This window comes from Mustela nivalis (assembly GCF_964662115.1).
Source record: "Mustela nivalis genome assembly, chromosome: 6".
NCBI classification, from domain to species: domain Eukaryota; kingdom Metazoa; phylum Chordata; class Mammalia; order Carnivora; family Mustelidae; genus Mustela; species Mustela nivalis.
In genome coordinates this window covers 72863776-72881293 of record NC_139025.1, presented here as the reverse complement: position 1 = coordinate 72881293, position 17518 = coordinate 72863776, and the positions used below count along the sequence as shown (strand labels likewise).

Genomic DNA, 17518 nt, shown 5'->3' with positions numbered 1-17518 from the left:
CCCTAGAAGTTTTTTATATATTCCTCAAAATCTTCCTTTTTTCCCAGCTTTATTGATATATGATTGGCATATAATATTGTATAACTGTACAATGTAATAAGTTAATATACATTGCAAAACAATTACCAATAAAGTAAGTTAGCATAGTCATCACCTTGCATAGTAACAATCTGTGTGTGTCAAGAACATTTTTCCAGATTTATTGAGGTAAAATGACACACAGTCAATTTTAATTTAGGGTGTACAGCATGACTTGACTTACATATATTACAAAGTAATTACAATAGATTTGGTTAACATCCATCATCTCATATACAAAAAATGAAAGAAAATCGTTTTTATCTTGTGATGAGAACTCCTAAGATTTATTCCTTTAACAACGTCCAAATATACCATACAAAATATGCCATATTACCTATTGTCATCATGCTGTACATTATATCCCCAGTACTTATTTATACCTGGAAGTTTGGACCTTTGGACCACTTTTATCCATTCTGCATGTCCCCACCCCCTGCCTTTGATAACTACAAATCTGATCTCTTTCTTCTATGAGTTTTTTTTAAATCCACATAAGAGATCATACAGTATACTTTCTCTGTGTGACTTATTTCACTTAGCGTAATGCTTTCAAGGTCCATCCATGCTGTCACAAATGGCAGGATTACCTTCTTTTTTGTGACTGAATTACTTGCCATTGTACATTTATACCACAATTTCTTTTTTCCATTCATCCTCCCACAGATATTTGGATTCTTTCCTCGTCTTGGCCGTTATACATAATGCTACTGTGAACATGAAGGTGCACACATCTCTTTGATGTAGTGTTTTTGTTTCCTTCAGATATATTCCCACACATGGAATTTCTGGATCATATAGTAGTTCTATTTTTAATTTTTTGAGAAACTTCTGTTTTCCATAGTGGCTGTACAAGGCCACTGTAAATACTGTGACAGATGGTTCATTTGGAGGCACCAAAGTAACAGTTCGGGGTTTTTTTCCCCCAAGAGTCCTGTAGTTGTATATTTGTCATCACCTGTAACTGTATTAATTTTTCAAAGTAAACTTTAAAATCTTATTTACAATAGCATCCAATATTTGTGATTGATAGGTGATAACCCCCACTATTACTAAATCTGGATTATAATTTTTGCCTTTCTTTACCATTTCTGTCTAGTACATTTCAGATGTTAGGGTTGGGAGCTGACAGACAAGAAATCCCTGAGATTTTGCAGTCACTACCTGACAGCCCTTTAGGTGGCCTTTAACTTCAATTTCCTCTCAATCTTCCCAACACACTGCGCGATCTTGTTAATAGGGCCCTTAGCGTCTTCTTACCCACTTCAAATATGGCCGCTGAGTTCCAGTCTCAGTTACCACCCGATCATAGCAACAGCTCTGGCTTCATGCCCATTTCCAAAAGGGCCTCTTCCCGCGAGGCTGAAGTTCTGAGTGCGCAAGCGCAAGCGCAAGCGCACTCAGCCCATTTCCCGGCAAAATGGCGGTAGGTTTAATGTACGGTCGCCGGCAGCTTCTGCGCCTCTTACGGCCACAGCGTCAGGTAAGGCTACTCCAGTGCTGAGCGCCAGGACCCAGCCCTGTCCCCATGATCCCAGCCAGAGACAGCTCATGCCAGGAACAGCCTGAGCAGATGCTGACCTCACCGGGACCTGCCTCTCTTGACCTAGGCTCGCATGCGTACATGGGAGGGTTACGTCCCCGACCCTTCGGGCTCAGCGGCCGCATATTGTTGTCGCATATTGTCTGTGGGTCCCGATGTCACCCCTGCCACGGAAACGTCAGCCTCGACCTCTGTGCTCCGGGGTGGACCTGCGGTAACCGAGAGCCAGGCTGCATTAAGTGCATGCCTTCGGGCCAGCCATTTGCGCGCGGAGAGTAATAGTGGTAGAAGGTTCACCTGTGGTAGAAGGTTGCGTGCTTCGTGGCGAATGAACATGTTTAGTGACATCTGCTCCTGATAAAGGGGCTCCATCCTTCTTTTACCCTCTCAGTTCCACAGTGTCGCAGGGCCCTCGCCTTGGCCGCGGAAACCGCTGACTGCCGGGCTCCTCTCTCCAAGCGGCCGGTGCTTCGAGCGCCCGCACTATGTCGTCCTCGCTGGCTCTGGACCCCGGGGCCTCAGTACCTCCGTGATCTTGTTCGCAGAAGCCCAGGTAAGAGGCGATTCGTCCCTGCGACGTTAGGAGTAGTGTTTGTTGGTCGGTTTTATTTTGTTTACAAGGAGGAGGGATGTGGCACACTCCATGCAGCTCCCAAAATTGTAGCATCAGTGGGGAAATAATTGAAAGTACAGCAGGATAGATTGATGTTATAAACAAGGCATTGTTTGCCATAATGGTGGCAAGCCCCTGATGGTGTATGAGATATGATTCCAGGGGTGTGTGTGTGTGTGTGTGTGTGTTAGAAAAGTTATAAATTTCATATGAATGACTTCTTGGGTATTAATATTTCTGATGGTGAGACCAAGTGAATATTTTGGTCTTAAAAACTGAATTGTTTTAAATGAAAATTAGTATAGTTTCAGTATCTGCAAAATTGTGCCAGTGAAACTCAAATGACCGTGAAGTTTGGAACACTGATAGGAAAGAAAGTCAGGAAGTCTTACTTTAAGTAACTCGTCTTCCTGTCCCGAGGAAAAAGTAAGATGTCCTTTTAAGCCTTGAATTCTGTGTAGTCTACACTGTAGACTAACCCGGAGAACAAGAAGTAGAAAGTCAATAGAACAACCTGATACTAGTTATTAGGGGGCCTGTGATTTCTGTATGTCCCCCCTACTGAGTATTACACATGATTTCCTTTTGCACAGGTTCAGGGCCCTCCTGCAACTCCCTCACCCACAGCAGTACCTGAGGTGGCTTCTGGAGAAACTGCAGATGTCGTCCAAGCTGCTGCAGAACAGAGCTTTGCTGAACTGGGTCTGGGGTCATACACCCCAGTGGGACTGATTCAGAACTTACTGGAATCTATGCATGTTAACCTAGGCCTACCTTGGTGGGGGGCCATTGCTGCATGTAAGGGAAACACATCCTGGCCAAGGGTAGAAGAAATGGGAACTTAGGGGTAGAACTTCAAAGATAGCCTTTCTGTAAGTGGGTGGAGGGAATACAGCTGACCCTTGAACGACCTGTGGGTTAGGGGCACTAACCCCGCCCAGCAGTTGAAATTTCATAACTTTTGACTCCTCAAAAACTTAATAGCCTACTGTTAAAAGCCTTACTGATAACATAAACAGTTCGTACATGTTTTGTATGTTACATGTATTCTACATTCTTACAATAAAGGAAGAAAAAAATACATGTACAGTACTGTTTAAAAACAACAACAACATATGCTTGGGCCCAGGGAGTTCAAACCTCTGTTGCTCAAGGGTCAACTGTAGTTGCAGAAGTTTAGGGGTCAGAAAAGCAGATGATTCAGACAAGGAATAGAGGCTCTTGATCCTTAGATACACACTACTACTCTTTCCTAAAGGACATTATAAAACCACTGGATCACCTGGGATTCAACAAGTGTAGATCTTTAATGTGAGCATGGGGTTAGAGTAAGGAGACCTTGTTAACAGTGATGAAGCTGCCCTGGTTTAGGTGATAGGTCAGGCCTGGTGCTTAAACCTCTCCCCACGCACCCACCCCTGCCGCCAGTTGGAAGGTGCCCACATTGTTTCTCTTGCAGGCTAAGACTATACTTTAAATTCTGTTCTTCCTACACCTTGCTCTGGTGATCAGCCTTTTCCCTAGGCCTTCAGCTTCTCTCTTTTTACTGCCCTATTCTGAAAATATAAACATGTTCAAGTATACCATGGATTTCTTGAGGAAAAGTCCCTTCTTTTCATCCTTAGTTCTTTCTTCTTTCAAAGCTCTTATTTAAAAGACTGTTCTGTATGCAGTGGACTTACTTCTTTCTTTCCACTCTTTGACACTCAGCAATCTGACCTTTTCTTTTTAGCAATCTGACTTACTAAAGCCACCTCATTTTGTCAGTGACATCATTATTGAACCCATTTTTCATACTTGATCTTTCTGTGTTAGACACTTTTTTCCAATTTATTTTATTGTAGTTTATATACAATATTACATTAGTTTCAGATGTATAACATAGTGATTCAAGATATATGTTATGAAGTGATCACCATGTAACCATATAAAGTTTGTTACAGTATATTAACTGTAAGTCTCTATGCTGTACATTGCATCCCTGGATCATCTTTATTTGCAACTGGAAGTTTGTACCTTTTTTTTTTTTTTTTTTTTTTTTTAAGTTTATTTAAGCCAATCCCTGGGGTGCCTAGCTGGTTTCAGTTGATGGAGTGTGCAGATCTTTATCTCAGGGTCATGTCATGATCCTGACCCATATATTGGGTGTGTAGGGCTTGAATTCACAACCCCGGGATCAAGAGCCACATGTTCCACTGACTGAGCCAGCCTAGCACCCCTGAAAGTTTGTACCTTTTAATTTCCTCCCATTTTGCCCATCTTCTCTAGTCCCCTCCCCTCTGGCAACCAGACTGTTCTCTGTATCTATGAGTCTGTTTTGTTTTCTAGATTTCACACAAGTGAAATTATAAGATGTTTATCTTTCTCTGTCTTATTTCACATAGCCTAATACCCTGTCAGTCCATCCGTGTCACTGATGGTAAGAGCTCACTTTTTTTTTTCTTTTAAGATTTTATTTATTTATTTGACAGGCAGAAAAGCAGGCAAAGAGAGAGGAGGAAGCAGGCTTCCTGCAGAGCAGACAGCTCGATATAGGGCTGGATCCCAGGGTCCTGGGATCATGACCTGAGCCGAAGGTAGAGGCTTTAACCCACTGAGCCACCCAGGTGCCCCTCACTTTTTTTTTTTAAATCACTGCTTAATACTCTGTCGTGTGTTTATATGCCACACCTTCTTTATTCATTCATCTATCTACGGATATTTAGGTTACCTCCATATCTTCACGATTGTAAATAATGCTACAGTGAACTTACAGGTGCAAATACATTTTTGTTTTGGGGTTTTTGGGGGTTTTTAAGATTTATTTAAGAGAAAGAGCAAGTGCGTCTTTCCAGACTCCCCACTGAGTGTGAAGTTGGACTGGACACAGGGCTGTACAATTTTGCATTCTCACCAGTGGTGCACCAGGGTTCTCTTCTCCACATCCCTTCCCCCCACTCCCAGAGATTTCATTTATTTGACAGAGACAACACAAGCAGGGAGAGAGAGAAGCAGGCCTCCTCCGAAGCAGGGAGGCTGACTCGGGGCTCAATACCAGGACCCTGAGATCATGACCTGAGCCAAAAGCACATGTTTAACTGACTGAGCCACCCGGGTGCCCCCTTAAATATGAGTTTTTCATATATGACTTTTCTTATAGTGAGGTATATTCTCTCTAAACACAATTTATTGAGAGATTTTATCTTTAATGGATGTGGAGTTTTGTCAGATGCTTTTTCTGCACCTGTTGAGATGATCATACATTTTTCTTTCATTTTGTTAATGTGGTAAATCACACTGAATTTGTGAATATTAAACCATCCTTGAATTCCCAGAATAAATCTCACTTGATCAGGGTGAATCATCCTTTAAATGTATTATTAAATGTGTTATCAAATATATTAAATCATCCTTTAGATACATTGTTATAAATTACAGTGGTTGGGTAAAAAAATTTTTTTAATTTTTATTATTTATTTGACAGAGACAGCGAGAGAGGGAACACAAGCAGGGGGAGTGGGAAAGGGAGGAGCAGGCTTCCTGCCAAGCAGGGAACCCAATGTGGGCTTGATCCCAGGACTCTGGGATCATGACCTGAGCTTCAGGCAGATGCCTAATGACTGAGCCACCCGGGCGCCCCAGTTTGGTAATATTTTGTTGAGGTTTTTTGCATCATTTATATTCAGCACAGATTTTGGCCCGTATAGTTTTCTCTTTTTTTAATGTCTTTGTCTGCTTTTGGTATCTGGGTAATGCTGGCCTTGTAGAATGAGTTTGAAAGCTTTTCTTCCTCTTCTATCTTCTGGAATAGTTTAAGGATAGGTATTAACTCCTCTATGTTTGGTAGAATTCACCTGTGAAGTTATCTGGTCTTTGGAGTGTTTTTTGTTGGGATTTTGATTGCCCATTCAGTTTCATTACTAGTAATTGGTCTGTTCAGATTTTCTATTTCTTTTTTTTTTTTTTTTTTTTAAGGTATCACTATCTTTTTTTTTTTTTTAAGATTTTATTTATTTATTTGACAGAGAGAAATCACAAGTAGGCAGAGAGGCAGGCAGAGAGAGAGAGAGAGGAGGAAGCAGGCTCCCTGCTGAGCAGAGAGCCCGATGCGGGACTCGATCCCAGGACCCTGAGATCATGACCTGAGCCGAAGGCAGCGGCTTAACCACTGAGCCACCCAGGCGCCCCAGATTTTCTATTTCTTCCAGATTGAGTTTTGGAAGATTGTATGTTTCTGGGAGTTTATACATTTCTTTTAGGCTGTCCCATTTGTTGGCATGTAATTGTTTATAGTACTGTCTTGCAATCCTTTGTGTTTGTGTTTCCTAGGTGGTGGTGGTTATTAAATTCCTTCACTTCTGATTTTATTTGGGCCCTCTTTTTTTTAGTGAGTCTGTCTAAAGCCTTACCAATTTTATCTTTTTTAAAGAACCATCTCTAGTTTTGTTGATCTTCTCCATTGCTTTTTTAGTCTATTTCATTTGTTTCTGCTTTAATATTCATTATTTCCTTCCTTCTACTAACTTAGGGCTTTGTTCTTTTTCTGGTTCATTTAGCAGTATGGTTAGGTTGTTTGAGATTTTTCTTTCCTAAGATAGGCCTATACCACCATAAGCTGCCCTCTTTGGTTTGTTGGTTTTTTAGTTGGAACATGTAGTTCATTTACACTTAAACTAATTACTGATAGATATATACTTCTTACCATATTTTCTTCTTTTTTTAAGATTTTATTTATTTATTTGACAGAGAGAAAGATCAGAGGCAGGCAGAGGGGAAAGGGGAAGCAGGCTCCCCGCTGAGCAGAGAGCTCGATGCGGGGCTCAATCCCAGGACCCTGAGATCATGATCTGAGCCGAAGGCAGAGGCCCAACCCACTGAGCCACCCAGGAGCCCCTACCATTTTCTTAAGTAACCTCTACATCCAATGTGGGGCTTAAACTCAGGACCTTTAGGTCAAGAATCACATGCTCTACTGACTGAGCCATCCAGGCGCCCCTACTTCTTACCATTGTGTTGATTTCTGGTGGTTTTGTAGTTCTCTGTTGCTGTCTTCTCCCTTGTAATTTGGTGACATGCCTTAGTGTTATGTTTATATTCCTTTCTCTTTATTTTTATGTGTTCTATTATAGGTATTTGGTTAATGGTTACCATTAAGTTCCTATTTAACACTGTATGTATAGAAATCTTATATAAATGTATGTAAGTTGATGGTTGCTTTAAATTCAAGTGGATTCTAAAAATACTAGTCCCCCCTTCTCACATTTTATGGGGTCTTGTCCCCCCCCCCAAGCTTTAAAAACTTATTTAGAAAACCTGTTAAATAATTGTGTAATAATTTGAATGGGTAGGTTATACAAAAAAATGGCTTGAAAATTCCCACACTGTTTTTAGCATTGTATCTTAGAATTAATATTCTAAGATATTTGTGATATTCTAATATTTTTGTATCCCTTGACTAATTATTGTAGGTCTAGATGATTTTACTACTTTTGTAACCTTCACCCTAGCTCTGTAGATAATTATCCACTACCTTTATTATATGTTTACTAGTGAGATTTTTTTTCATAAATTTTCTTATTTCTAATTATGGCCTTTTCTGTTTTGAGAAGTCCCTTTAACATTTCTTTTATAGGGCTGGTTCAGTGTGGATGAACTCTTTAGCTTTTGCTTATGTGGGAAACTCCTTATCTCTCCTTCAGTGTGAGTGATAACCTTGCCAGGTAGAGTATTCTTGGTTGAAAGTTTTTTCCTTTCACTATTTTGAATATATTATGCCACTCTCTTCTGGCCTTTGAAGTTTTTGCTGAAAAATCAGCTGATTGCCTTATGGGGGTTCCTTGTATGTAACTAGGTTTTGTTTTGTTTTGTTTTTTTCTTGCTGCTTTTAAGATTCTTTAACTGTTGGCATTTTGGTAATTAGTCTTACTGTGAGTCTCTTTAGGCTCACCTTTTTTGGGATTCTCTGTGCTTTTTGGACTTGAATATCTCTTTCCTTTGCCAGGTTAGGAAATTTCTCAGCTGACAGGTGTTCTGTCCCTTTCTCTTTCTTCTCCTGGATCCCTGTAATGCTAGTGTTAGTTAGACCTGATGTTGCCTCACAGGTTCCTTAAACTGTCGTATGTTCCATTTGCGTGATTTTCACTACCTTTCAGATCACTGATTTGTTCTTCTGCATTACCTAATATGCTGCTGAATCCCTCTAGTGGACTTACTTCAGTTACTGTATTCAGCTCTGATTTTTTTTTTTTTTCATAGTTCTCGTTTTGTTCATTCTTTGGAGTTCGGTGGGTATGTTTATGGCTATTACTCTGACCTTTTTATCTGGTAGATTGTTCATCTCTTTAGTTGTTTTTTTGTTTGTTTGTTTTTTAAAGATTTTATTTATTTATTTGTCAGAGAGAGAGAGTGAGCGAGCGAGCACAGGCAGACAGAACGGCAGGCAGAGGCAGAGAGAGAAGCAGGCTCCCTGCCGAGCAAGGAGCCCGATGTGGGACTCGATCCCAGGACGCTGGGATCATGACCTGAGCTAAAGGCAGATGCTTAACCAAATGAGCCACCCAGGCGTCCCTCTTTAGTTGTTTTTCTGAGGTTTTGTCTTATTTCATTTATAACATGCTCTCTGTTTCATTTTTGCCTAACTCTCTGTTTCTTTGAATTAGATCAGTTCTGTCTCTTGGTCTTGAAGGAGTAGCTTTTTGCAGGCGTCCTGTGAGGTTCAGTAGTGCAAACTTCGCAGTCACCTGATCCAGGTGCCTTAGGGGTTCTTTGTGTGGGCTGCATGCACTCTCCTCTTATGGCTGGGTCACTGTTGGTGCAAACTCAGTGGTTTGCAGGGCTGTCTCCTGACACAGCTGTCTGCAGAGCTCAGCCACAACTCCTTCAGATATGCTGGTAAGCAGGGCTGTCCCCCATCCTGTCTAAGGTCCTGCCACTGCTGCTGTCGGGGGTGGGTCTCAGCACAACTGGCTACAAGGCCCAGCTGTGACAGCTATAGTCCACTGATGGGGAGGCCAGGCCTCCTGTGTGGCTGACTGTGAGGTCCAGCTGCTGTGGGTGCTCTAGTATATGCAGGACAGGGGCTGCTTGTTGGGGGGTGTGGCTCTGGTGCAGGCTCAGGCCATCTGGGTGTGGCAGGGGCAAGGAGCCACTTAAGGGCTCTTGGCCTGTGGGTCACTTGGACTGGACAAGCTGGTGCTAGCACAGTAGATGGAGAATGTCAGAAATGGTGCCCACCAGCTCTTCCATCCCCAGATTATCTTCCAACAGATCCCTGCCCTGCCAGCATGCCCCAAAATTAGTCCGTGAATCTCCTTCATGTGTGGCCCAGGTGTAAGCCTCGCTGGTTTTGTTGTTTTTTGTTTTGTTTTTTTAAGATTTTATTTATTTATTTGATAGATAGAGATCTCAAGTAGTCAGGCAGGCAGAGGGAGAGGAGGAAGCAGGCTCCCCACCGAGCAGAGAGCCCGATGCGGGGCTCGATCCTGAGACCATGACCTGAACCCAAGGCAGAGGCTTTAACCCATTGAGCCACCCAGGCACCCTGCCTCGCTGATTTTCAAAGCCAGTGTTGTAGGGCTGGGAACCAAATATGGGGCTTGCACCTCTTGTTTCACAGTGTCTATCTCTGGTTGTGAAATCCCTGCCACTGTGGGTCCTGATGAGACCCTGTCTGGCCTCCTACCCAACTCAAAATGACTTTTTCTTTATATCCTTAGGTGTGTAAGATCTGTTTTGCTATAAGTTCTTTATACAGAGGTAATCCTATATGGAGTTGTAGATTTTGGTATATTCTTGAGAGGATGTAAGCCCAGGATCTTTCCTCCTCATCCATTATGATCCCCTTGGGTCTAGGGTCTGAATTAGACACATTAGACCTTGAAATCTTTCCGTTAGCTTTTGTGATCATCTTTCCTGATTTTCTTCCGGTCTTTCTAACCACATCTTTCCCTGCCATTGCCCAGTTCTCAGTCTACTCCTTCAAGGCTAGTATTTTCCATTTCATCCTTAGCTTCCCTTCTCTTTCCACCCCATATCAACTATGGTAAGGTTGATAAAGCCTAATCCCATATTCCCCACTGCACCACCACCCTCTCTTCTCAGCCCAGCCCACCTTCCTTGTCTACAGATAAACTAAATATTTTTTGAATGATCAGGAAATAGGAAGTATAAGAAACAGGGAGGAACTAAAGTAGTAAGCCACCAGATTACTTCCTGCCCTAGGGATTTCTAGGATAGTGGCTTTCACTCTTCATTCCTAGGAGCCCCCGATCTATAATGGTGCCTCTGAGAAAAGCAAAGGCTAGATCTTGAATAGTTCTGTAGCCAGACTACTCTCTCTCTCAGAGCAGTTCTTATATATCTATTTTATCTCTTACATATATTGGGGTTATACTTAAAGAGTTGGGGTTAGGGAGATTCCACTGATAATAGAAAACTTCAGACATCACTATCTAGAAAAGTATCTTGTCTCACCTCCTTTTGTTCAAGGAAATAAACAATATCCCTGGCCATTCCTTATAGAAGTTAATGCTAGAGTTTTGTGAGGTCAAAGCAGAGGACTAAGCCTTGCAGGAACCAAGCCATCCATGCCCTTTGTTATGTGTTCCTTCAGCAGGTGTCACAGTATTGAAAAAAAAACTAGAATAAAAAAGACCCTTTTAGTGAGGACCTAAAAACCTTCAACCTTCCAACTGTAGGACTGCTTTGATTTCACTCCAGTCCTGTCTGTGTTTTCCAGGTACCGTCCTTGCCCGCTGCCTGGTGTTTCCTCTCATCGTGAAGGGCCAGCGAGAAGCAGCCAAGATCCATAACCACATGCCAGAGATCCAAAAGTTTTCCACTCGAATCAGAGAAGCCAAGTTGGCCGGAGACCATGCTGAATGTGAGTCAACTGCAGAATGCGCACAGGAGAGGACACATCTACACTCTCCTGACACGCTGTTGAGGGAAGGGAATGGCATATATCAGGAGTTGCTAGAAGTGGGCAAGTTCTAAAGATCTACCTGCTTCTTGGGCCTAATGTTTCCAGTGATTGGCCAGGATCAGGTAGAAACTTTATGGGCCAGGTGATAAGAATGGTCACCTCCATCAGTGTAATTATTAACCCAACCATTAACTTTCCCTCCTTTACAGTTTACAAGGCCTCCTCGGAAATGACATTTTACCAGAAAAAGCATGATGTTAAATTCTTTAGACCTCTTATTCTACCTCTGACTCAGGTAAGCAAAAACATTTTCCTTATTTTGTCCTATACCAGTCAGATAAACTCCTGTTTCCATGCCTTAAACCCCCAAAAAACAAGTGGTGATGATAGGGTTTTCAGTAATAGAGAAATGAAAATTCCCCTTTGCTAAAGGGTACTGATACTGTTTATCCTGTGTAATAGGCCCCGATCTTCATCTCCTTCTTCATTGCCTTGAGAGAAATGGCCAACCTTCCTGTGCCCAGCCTGCAGACAGGTGGCCTTCTGTGGTTCCAGGATCTCACTCTGTCTGACCCCACCTACATATTACCACTAGTGGTCACTGCTACAATGTGGGGTGTCCTTGAGGTAAGCTCAGGTTGGCTAAGTGCCAGGCCTGCAAAGTGGAGAGTGAAGAAAGTAGAATTGATGGGTTGAAATCTGAGCCAGATTCTCTAGAAATGACATGCATTTGTTTTGTTTTTGGTTTTTTTGGCAGTTAGGTGCAGAGACCGGTGTGCAAAGTTCTGATCTTCAGTTGATGAGAAATGTGCTCAGAGTGATGCCCCTAGCTGTCTTGCCCATAACTATCCATTTCCCCACGGTAGGTAATAGTTTAGGAACTGGCTCCAAGCCTTTCCATCTAGCCCAGCCATCTCCCATCAAGCTGACAGCAGAGGACAGTTCCTGAGTACTGTTCTTTCTCCTCCTCCAGGCGGTGTTCATGTATTGGCTCTCCTCCAATATGTTTTCCCTGGTCCAGGTGGCTTGCCTCCGGATTCCAGCCGTACGGACTATACTTAAAATCCCCCAGCGTGTTGTGCATGACTCTAGCCAATTACCTCCACGGGAAGGTTTTATAAAAAGCTTCAAAAGAGGTAAGTGTTCTTATTGAAACACGTCCTTAGTGAAACACGACTTGGGGAAGTCATCTAAAAATGGGCATAGCACCCAGTGTCTTCCTCCTCTTTACAACAGGGTGGAAGAATGCTGAACTGGCGCATCAGCTCCAGGAGCGCGAACGACGCATGCAGAATCACTTGGAACTAGCCGCCAGGGGTAAATAACCCTTGCAGGCTCTATTCTCTGATTTGTTTCTTCCTTTCCTTCGTTCCTCATGTTTGTCTTCTCTTGCCCTAGGTCCCTTACGACAGACCTTTACCCACAACCCACTGCTAGAGCATGGAAAGAATCAGCCTCCCAGCACCCCTAACAGCAGCAGTGCCAAGCCAAAGCAGCCCTGGCGTGACACACTGGGCTGAAGTCTGTTCCTGCTCAGACTGGTGAGAGCTCTCTCCTCAGACTCGGCATCAGAACAGATTGGACCCGGAGTCCTTGCCCCAGATCTAGAAGCGCTGGGGCATAGAGCTCTTCCTTTTAAAAGTGGGTTCCATTACAGACTCAAACCTAAGTGTAAAAGAGCCAAGTGATCTTGCCAGCCACAGAATCAGTAAACCTCTGTACTACATGCTGCTTCCGAATACTTATTAAACAGGGAAATGGATGGTGTGCTCCAGAAAACTGAAGACTACATCGACTGGGGACTGCTCCTGCCCATGCTCTTAGGAAGTGCCTCAGCATTGTAACCTGGCATTACAAGCTTACACTCCCACCCCATACATGAGTTTTTCCATCCACATTTATCTCAGGATGCTATAAATATTCAAGAAGTACATGTGCTCAGAATTCTTAGATATAATTAGGCTGTTAGTGAAAAATCTCATTTTGCTAGAGCAGCTTCGGTGTGTTCTCTTGTATAGAGTGGTTGCATCAGCTGACTTGAGAGGAAAGAAATACTCAGATACTTTCAAGCACAAGACTGTTTTTAGTGTTCCTCTTAGGTCTCTGGGACCATTCTCAAATGAAACCACTCAAAGTTTAGAACATAACCCTTTTATTATCTAGCACCTGTGACAGTTTCATGTCTCTAAAGGAGACAGGAATTTCAGAGCATTTTTGGCTCTTTTAAAGGAAAAGGAGTGGGTAGGCACACCCAGAGGTGAGTAAAAATCTTAACACAGGGGATCAAGCCCACACCTGACATGCTCCCCACCACTGTCTGTTCCAGAATTTTTTAAAGGGACAATAAAGCAATGTGTAGCAAAACAAATAAATTACTTTTCATCTCTTAAAAGGCAGGTTCGAAAACTGAAGGCATCTGTCCAGAAACCTGGGCTGAGCAGCTTCAACCAAGTGTACTTTCCTTTTCATCTTCCTTGGCTCCAGCCAGTAAGGGATGAGAGGCCCCTGCTTTCCACATCTCAGGATGGATTCTAGACAGTATTTAGTCAGACTTGGGATCTTGTTGCTTGGGTATCTCTCCTCCATCTTCCAAATCCATCTCTGCAGCAACTGACATACACAGGACCTGGAGGTACCATGTAGCAGATGCTACAAAGAGAAATGTGAGTCAGAACTAAGAAGAGGTCAGCTGAGCTCAGTTCAAGGGGCACTGAACGGGGCTGACCTGAGGGATAATTCAGTTAAGCCTAAAAACCAGAAGGCCCTATGGCAAAGCTGACTTGGGCGTCGGGGGACCAGATGTGGAGGGGTGGAAAAGGCCATATAACAGCTAATCATTTTGAAGATCCAAAGGCTTACCCACAATCCTTCGTAGGCAGTGAGGTCTTTTGTGTTCTGGCACTCTGATGATGAAGAAGTAGAATGGCAAGCCCGAGAGGGCAATGCCAATGCCAATAAGAGAGTTGATGGTATCGCTATAAAGTGGCACGGCCACCAGGAAGATGGTGCAGAGGCAGAAGACAATGGGGAAGAAAAGGCTGAGCTGGAGGGCACAGAAAACAGGTGGAGGTTAGGCAGCTCTAGTAACAGTTTCTTCTGTGAAGATGAGAACACTGATCCTTTCCAACCCCTTCACTTCCACACCCAACTACCACCAAGTCCCAGGCAAAGGTAGGATAGAGGTGGATTACCTTGAGGGGACGAGGCCGATCAGGCTCCTTCCAGCGCAGGTAAAGCTGACCCACAATGGAGAGCCCCACAAAGAACCAGTAGCTGAAGCTGTAGTAGTTAATGAGCTGGAAGATGTCCTCCACACACAGGTAGATCAGTGCCATGACACCCTGCGGACACAAGCCCAGGTCAGCTCCTCACAGTCTTGGTCACTGAAGCCACGCTCACCCGCATCTGTCCTCTTCTGTTCCCACAACCTTTAGCACCCTAGTCACAGTATCTCCTTCCTTTTCTAGTAAGCCAGTGGCCTCTCAATTGGTTTTTCAGGCCCATTCTTCAAACCTTTGCCAAGTTAACCTCTGTAAAGCACAGATCAGTACAATTCCTCACAAATCTTTCGCTGAAGAACCTCTCTCTAGTGGCTCCAACCTACATTTTCAGCTTTTATCTCCTATTAACCAACTCCATACTGCTTTGCCCTAAGACTCTCATACGGTCTTTGGGTTTCTTCAATGCCCTTTTTTTAAAAGTAATCTTTATGTCTAACACGGGGCTCCAAATCACAACCCTGAGACCAAGAGTTGGCATGCTCCACTGACTGAGCCAGCCAGGTGCCCCATCTACCTCCCCACATACTGTTTCGTTAACCTAAAGCCCATCTCCACCTTTTGCAGCCTAACCTTAAATGTACTTTGTCTAGGGGCGCCGGGGTGGCTCAGTCGTTAAGTATCTGCCTTTGATCCCAGTGTCCTGGGATCAAGCCCTATGTCAGGCCCCCTGCTTGGAGGGAAGCCTGCTTCTCCCTCTTCCGCTCCCCATCTCACGGTGTCTCTGTCAAATAAGTAAATAAGATCTTTAACCAAAAAAAAAAAAAAATTATTAATCTAGAAGTACCTAGGGGGCTCAGTCACTTAAGCATCTGACTCTTAGTTTTAGCTCAAGCTGTGATCTCAGAGTCTTGAGTTCAAGCCCATGTCTGGTTCTGCCCTCCCTACGGAATCTGCTTAAAAGACCCTCTCTCTGTCCCTCACCCTGGCATGCACTCTCAAATCTTGAAAAAAAAAAAAAATGCACTTTGTCTAAGAAGTCTTACTGTCTTTACCTTCTACTCCCACAGAAGATCATTTTTCCCTTAAACATTATGTCATTTACTATCATGGCAGTCATTTCATTATAATCAGTGTACTTTATGCTTTATCCTAGACTGGAAGAGTTACCATTTTTCTTTTTCAAGAAGATACTTTTTCTACTAAAATTTTTTAGAGGTTTTGGGAAAGCCAGAACAGTTGCTTTGCTGGTTTTTGTTGGTTTTTATGATTTATGTATGGTGGTGGGAGAGAGAGCAAGCCTTACACAGATTCCATGTTGAGCGTGGGGACTCGACCTCACAACCGTGAAACCATGACCTGAGCTGAAATCATGTCAGACACTTAACCAGGTGCCTCCACTTCTTCTGTTAACATTTCCCCCCAGTCTGCCTTTCAGCCCCATCCTTGAGGTTACTTACATTGAAGAGCAGCGCAGGTACTGGCGTGAACCGCTCAACATGAATCATGCAGATGGCGTCAGGGAGGTGGCCTTCTCTTGAACCCACAAAGAAAAGCCTATTTTGGGTAAGATAAGAGAGGCTGAAAAACTTGTGAGATACTGGGTGGGGCTGGTTCACATGCCTCCTAGCACTCCTGCTGCCCTCCCCTCCTTCAAAAGAGTGTGAATAATATGGAATAGGGTTCAGTTTTGAGATGAGTGAGAACTGGAGGCTGCTAATGGAAACAAGAACAAAGGGGTTAATACGATTTGGGGAACATAGTGACTGAACTCTGGGTCCTGTAAGTCCTACCCTCCCCTGCCATAGTTCTTCACAACACCCACCCCCCATAAAAGACACCACTCCTACCTAGAAGCGGCCACAATGGAGGCATTGAGGCCACCAAAGCAGGACAATGCAACTGCAAACGGAATTGTCCAGTTGAAAATTCCAAAAATCTGGTCTGCAAAAGTCTAAGAGAAAGGAACAGAAGGGTCATTAGGATCTAAAAAGGATGAAAGTATGCCCCCAGAGGTCCCTAATCTAACCAACCCTCCTTCCACAGCTAGGGTGACAACCTTGTAAGCCTAGTTTCCCTACATCAAATGGGGCTCAAACTCAACCCCAAGATCAAGAGTCGTACACTCAACTAACTGAGCCAGGTAGGTACCCCTAAGCAAAGTCCTTTCAAGAACTACCCCCTTTCCAGGACTTTCAGGACCTACAATATTCCAAAAAGCCCACAAACACACCCTCAGCCTTCTTCTAGTGAAAATTCTTTACCACAGCAACAGCATCACTGGCCAGGATGTCCTTCATATCTAGCACAGTGTAGTAAGCCACATTGGTCAAGATGTAGATGATGGTGACAATGGGCATGGAAATGCCAATGGACAGAGGCAGATTCCTACAGCCAAATAGAATAATGCAGACATTAGTCTCAGGGTCACATCCTTTAATCCTCAGACTCTTTTTTTTTTTTTTTAAGATTTTATTTATTTATTTGACAGGCAGAGATTACAAGTAGGCAGAGAGGCAGGCAGAGAGAGAGAGGAGGAAGCAGGCTCCCTGCTGAGGAGAGAGCCCAATGCGATCCCAGGACTCTGGGACCATGACCCGAGCTGAAGGCAGAGGCTTTAATCCAGTGAGCCACCCAGGTGCCCCTAATCCTCAGACTATTAACACCAATCCAGGGATGGGTCCTCCTGTTTCCCCAGTGCTTTTGCTTTTGAAGCTGTGTACAATAGTGACTTCATTCTTGAGCTCAGAGCTTAAAGAGCATCAAGGGAGGGCGCCTGGGTGGCTCAGTGGGTTAAACCGCTGCCTTCAGCTCAGGTCATGATCTCAGGGTCCTGGGATCGAGTCCCGCATCGGGCTCTCTGCTCAGCAGGGAGCCTGCTTCCCTCTATCTCTCGCTCTCTCTGCCTGCCTCTCCATCTACTTGTGATCTCTCTCTGTCAAATAAATAATAAATAAAATCTTTAAAAAAAAGAAAAAAAAAGAGCATCAAGGGAAAGGAATATCACATTTAGAGAAAAGGCTAACCAGCAGAAAAAGAATTAGTAAAAAACAATGTCACTGTGTAATAGCACAGAAGACGTTGGGGATGGGGAGGTGGCCAATGGGGGTTATTGTTTTTTTAACATCCCAAGCCTCTTGGTGTTAGAATTCCCTTTACAAGAT

At 43.5% G+C, this 17518-nt stretch overlaps 2 protein-coding genes across 13 annotated transcripts in view; one reads left to right on the top strand and one right to left on the bottom strand.

Annotated features, from left to right (window-relative positions):
* Window positions 1-1476: 1476 nt before the first annotated feature.
* On the top strand, window positions 1477-12862 carry OXA1L (OXA1L mitochondrial inner membrane insertase). The gene is made up of 10 exons (XM_082734655.1): window positions 1477-1561; window positions 2013-2174; window positions 2828-3032; window positions 10951-11094; window positions 11346-11431; window positions 11599-11763; window positions 11894-11998; window positions 12110-12272; window positions 12373-12453; window positions 12535-12862. The coding sequence occupies exons 1-10, from the start codon at window positions 1499-1501 to the stop codon at window positions 12654-12656; spliced, it is 1296 nt and encodes a 431-aa protein (XP_082590781.1). The 5' UTR covers window positions 1477-1498; the 3' UTR covers window positions 12657-12862.
* Window positions 12863-13271: 409 nt separating this feature from the next.
* The window catches only part of SLC7A7 (solute carrier family 7 member 7), a 74395-nt gene continuing 70148 nt past the window's right edge, over window positions 13272-17518 (bottom strand). For all 12 annotated transcript variants that reach the window (XM_082734631.1, XM_082734625.1, XM_082734629.1 and 9 more), the window contains 6 exons: window positions 16619-16742; window positions 16205-16308; window positions 15815-15911; window positions 14328-14477; window positions 13996-14179; window positions 13272-13785 (listed from right to left, as the gene is read on the bottom strand). In XM_082734631.1, coding sequence (XP_082590757.1) covers window positions 13679-13785; window positions 13996-14179; window positions 14328-14477; window positions 15815-15911; window positions 16205-16308; window positions 16619-16742 — 766 coding nt within the window. In that variant the 3' untranslated portion in view covers window positions 13272-13678. The remainder of the gene's footprint in view (window positions 13786-13995; window positions 14180-14327; window positions 14478-15814; window positions 15912-16204; window positions 16309-16618; window positions 16743-17518) is intronic.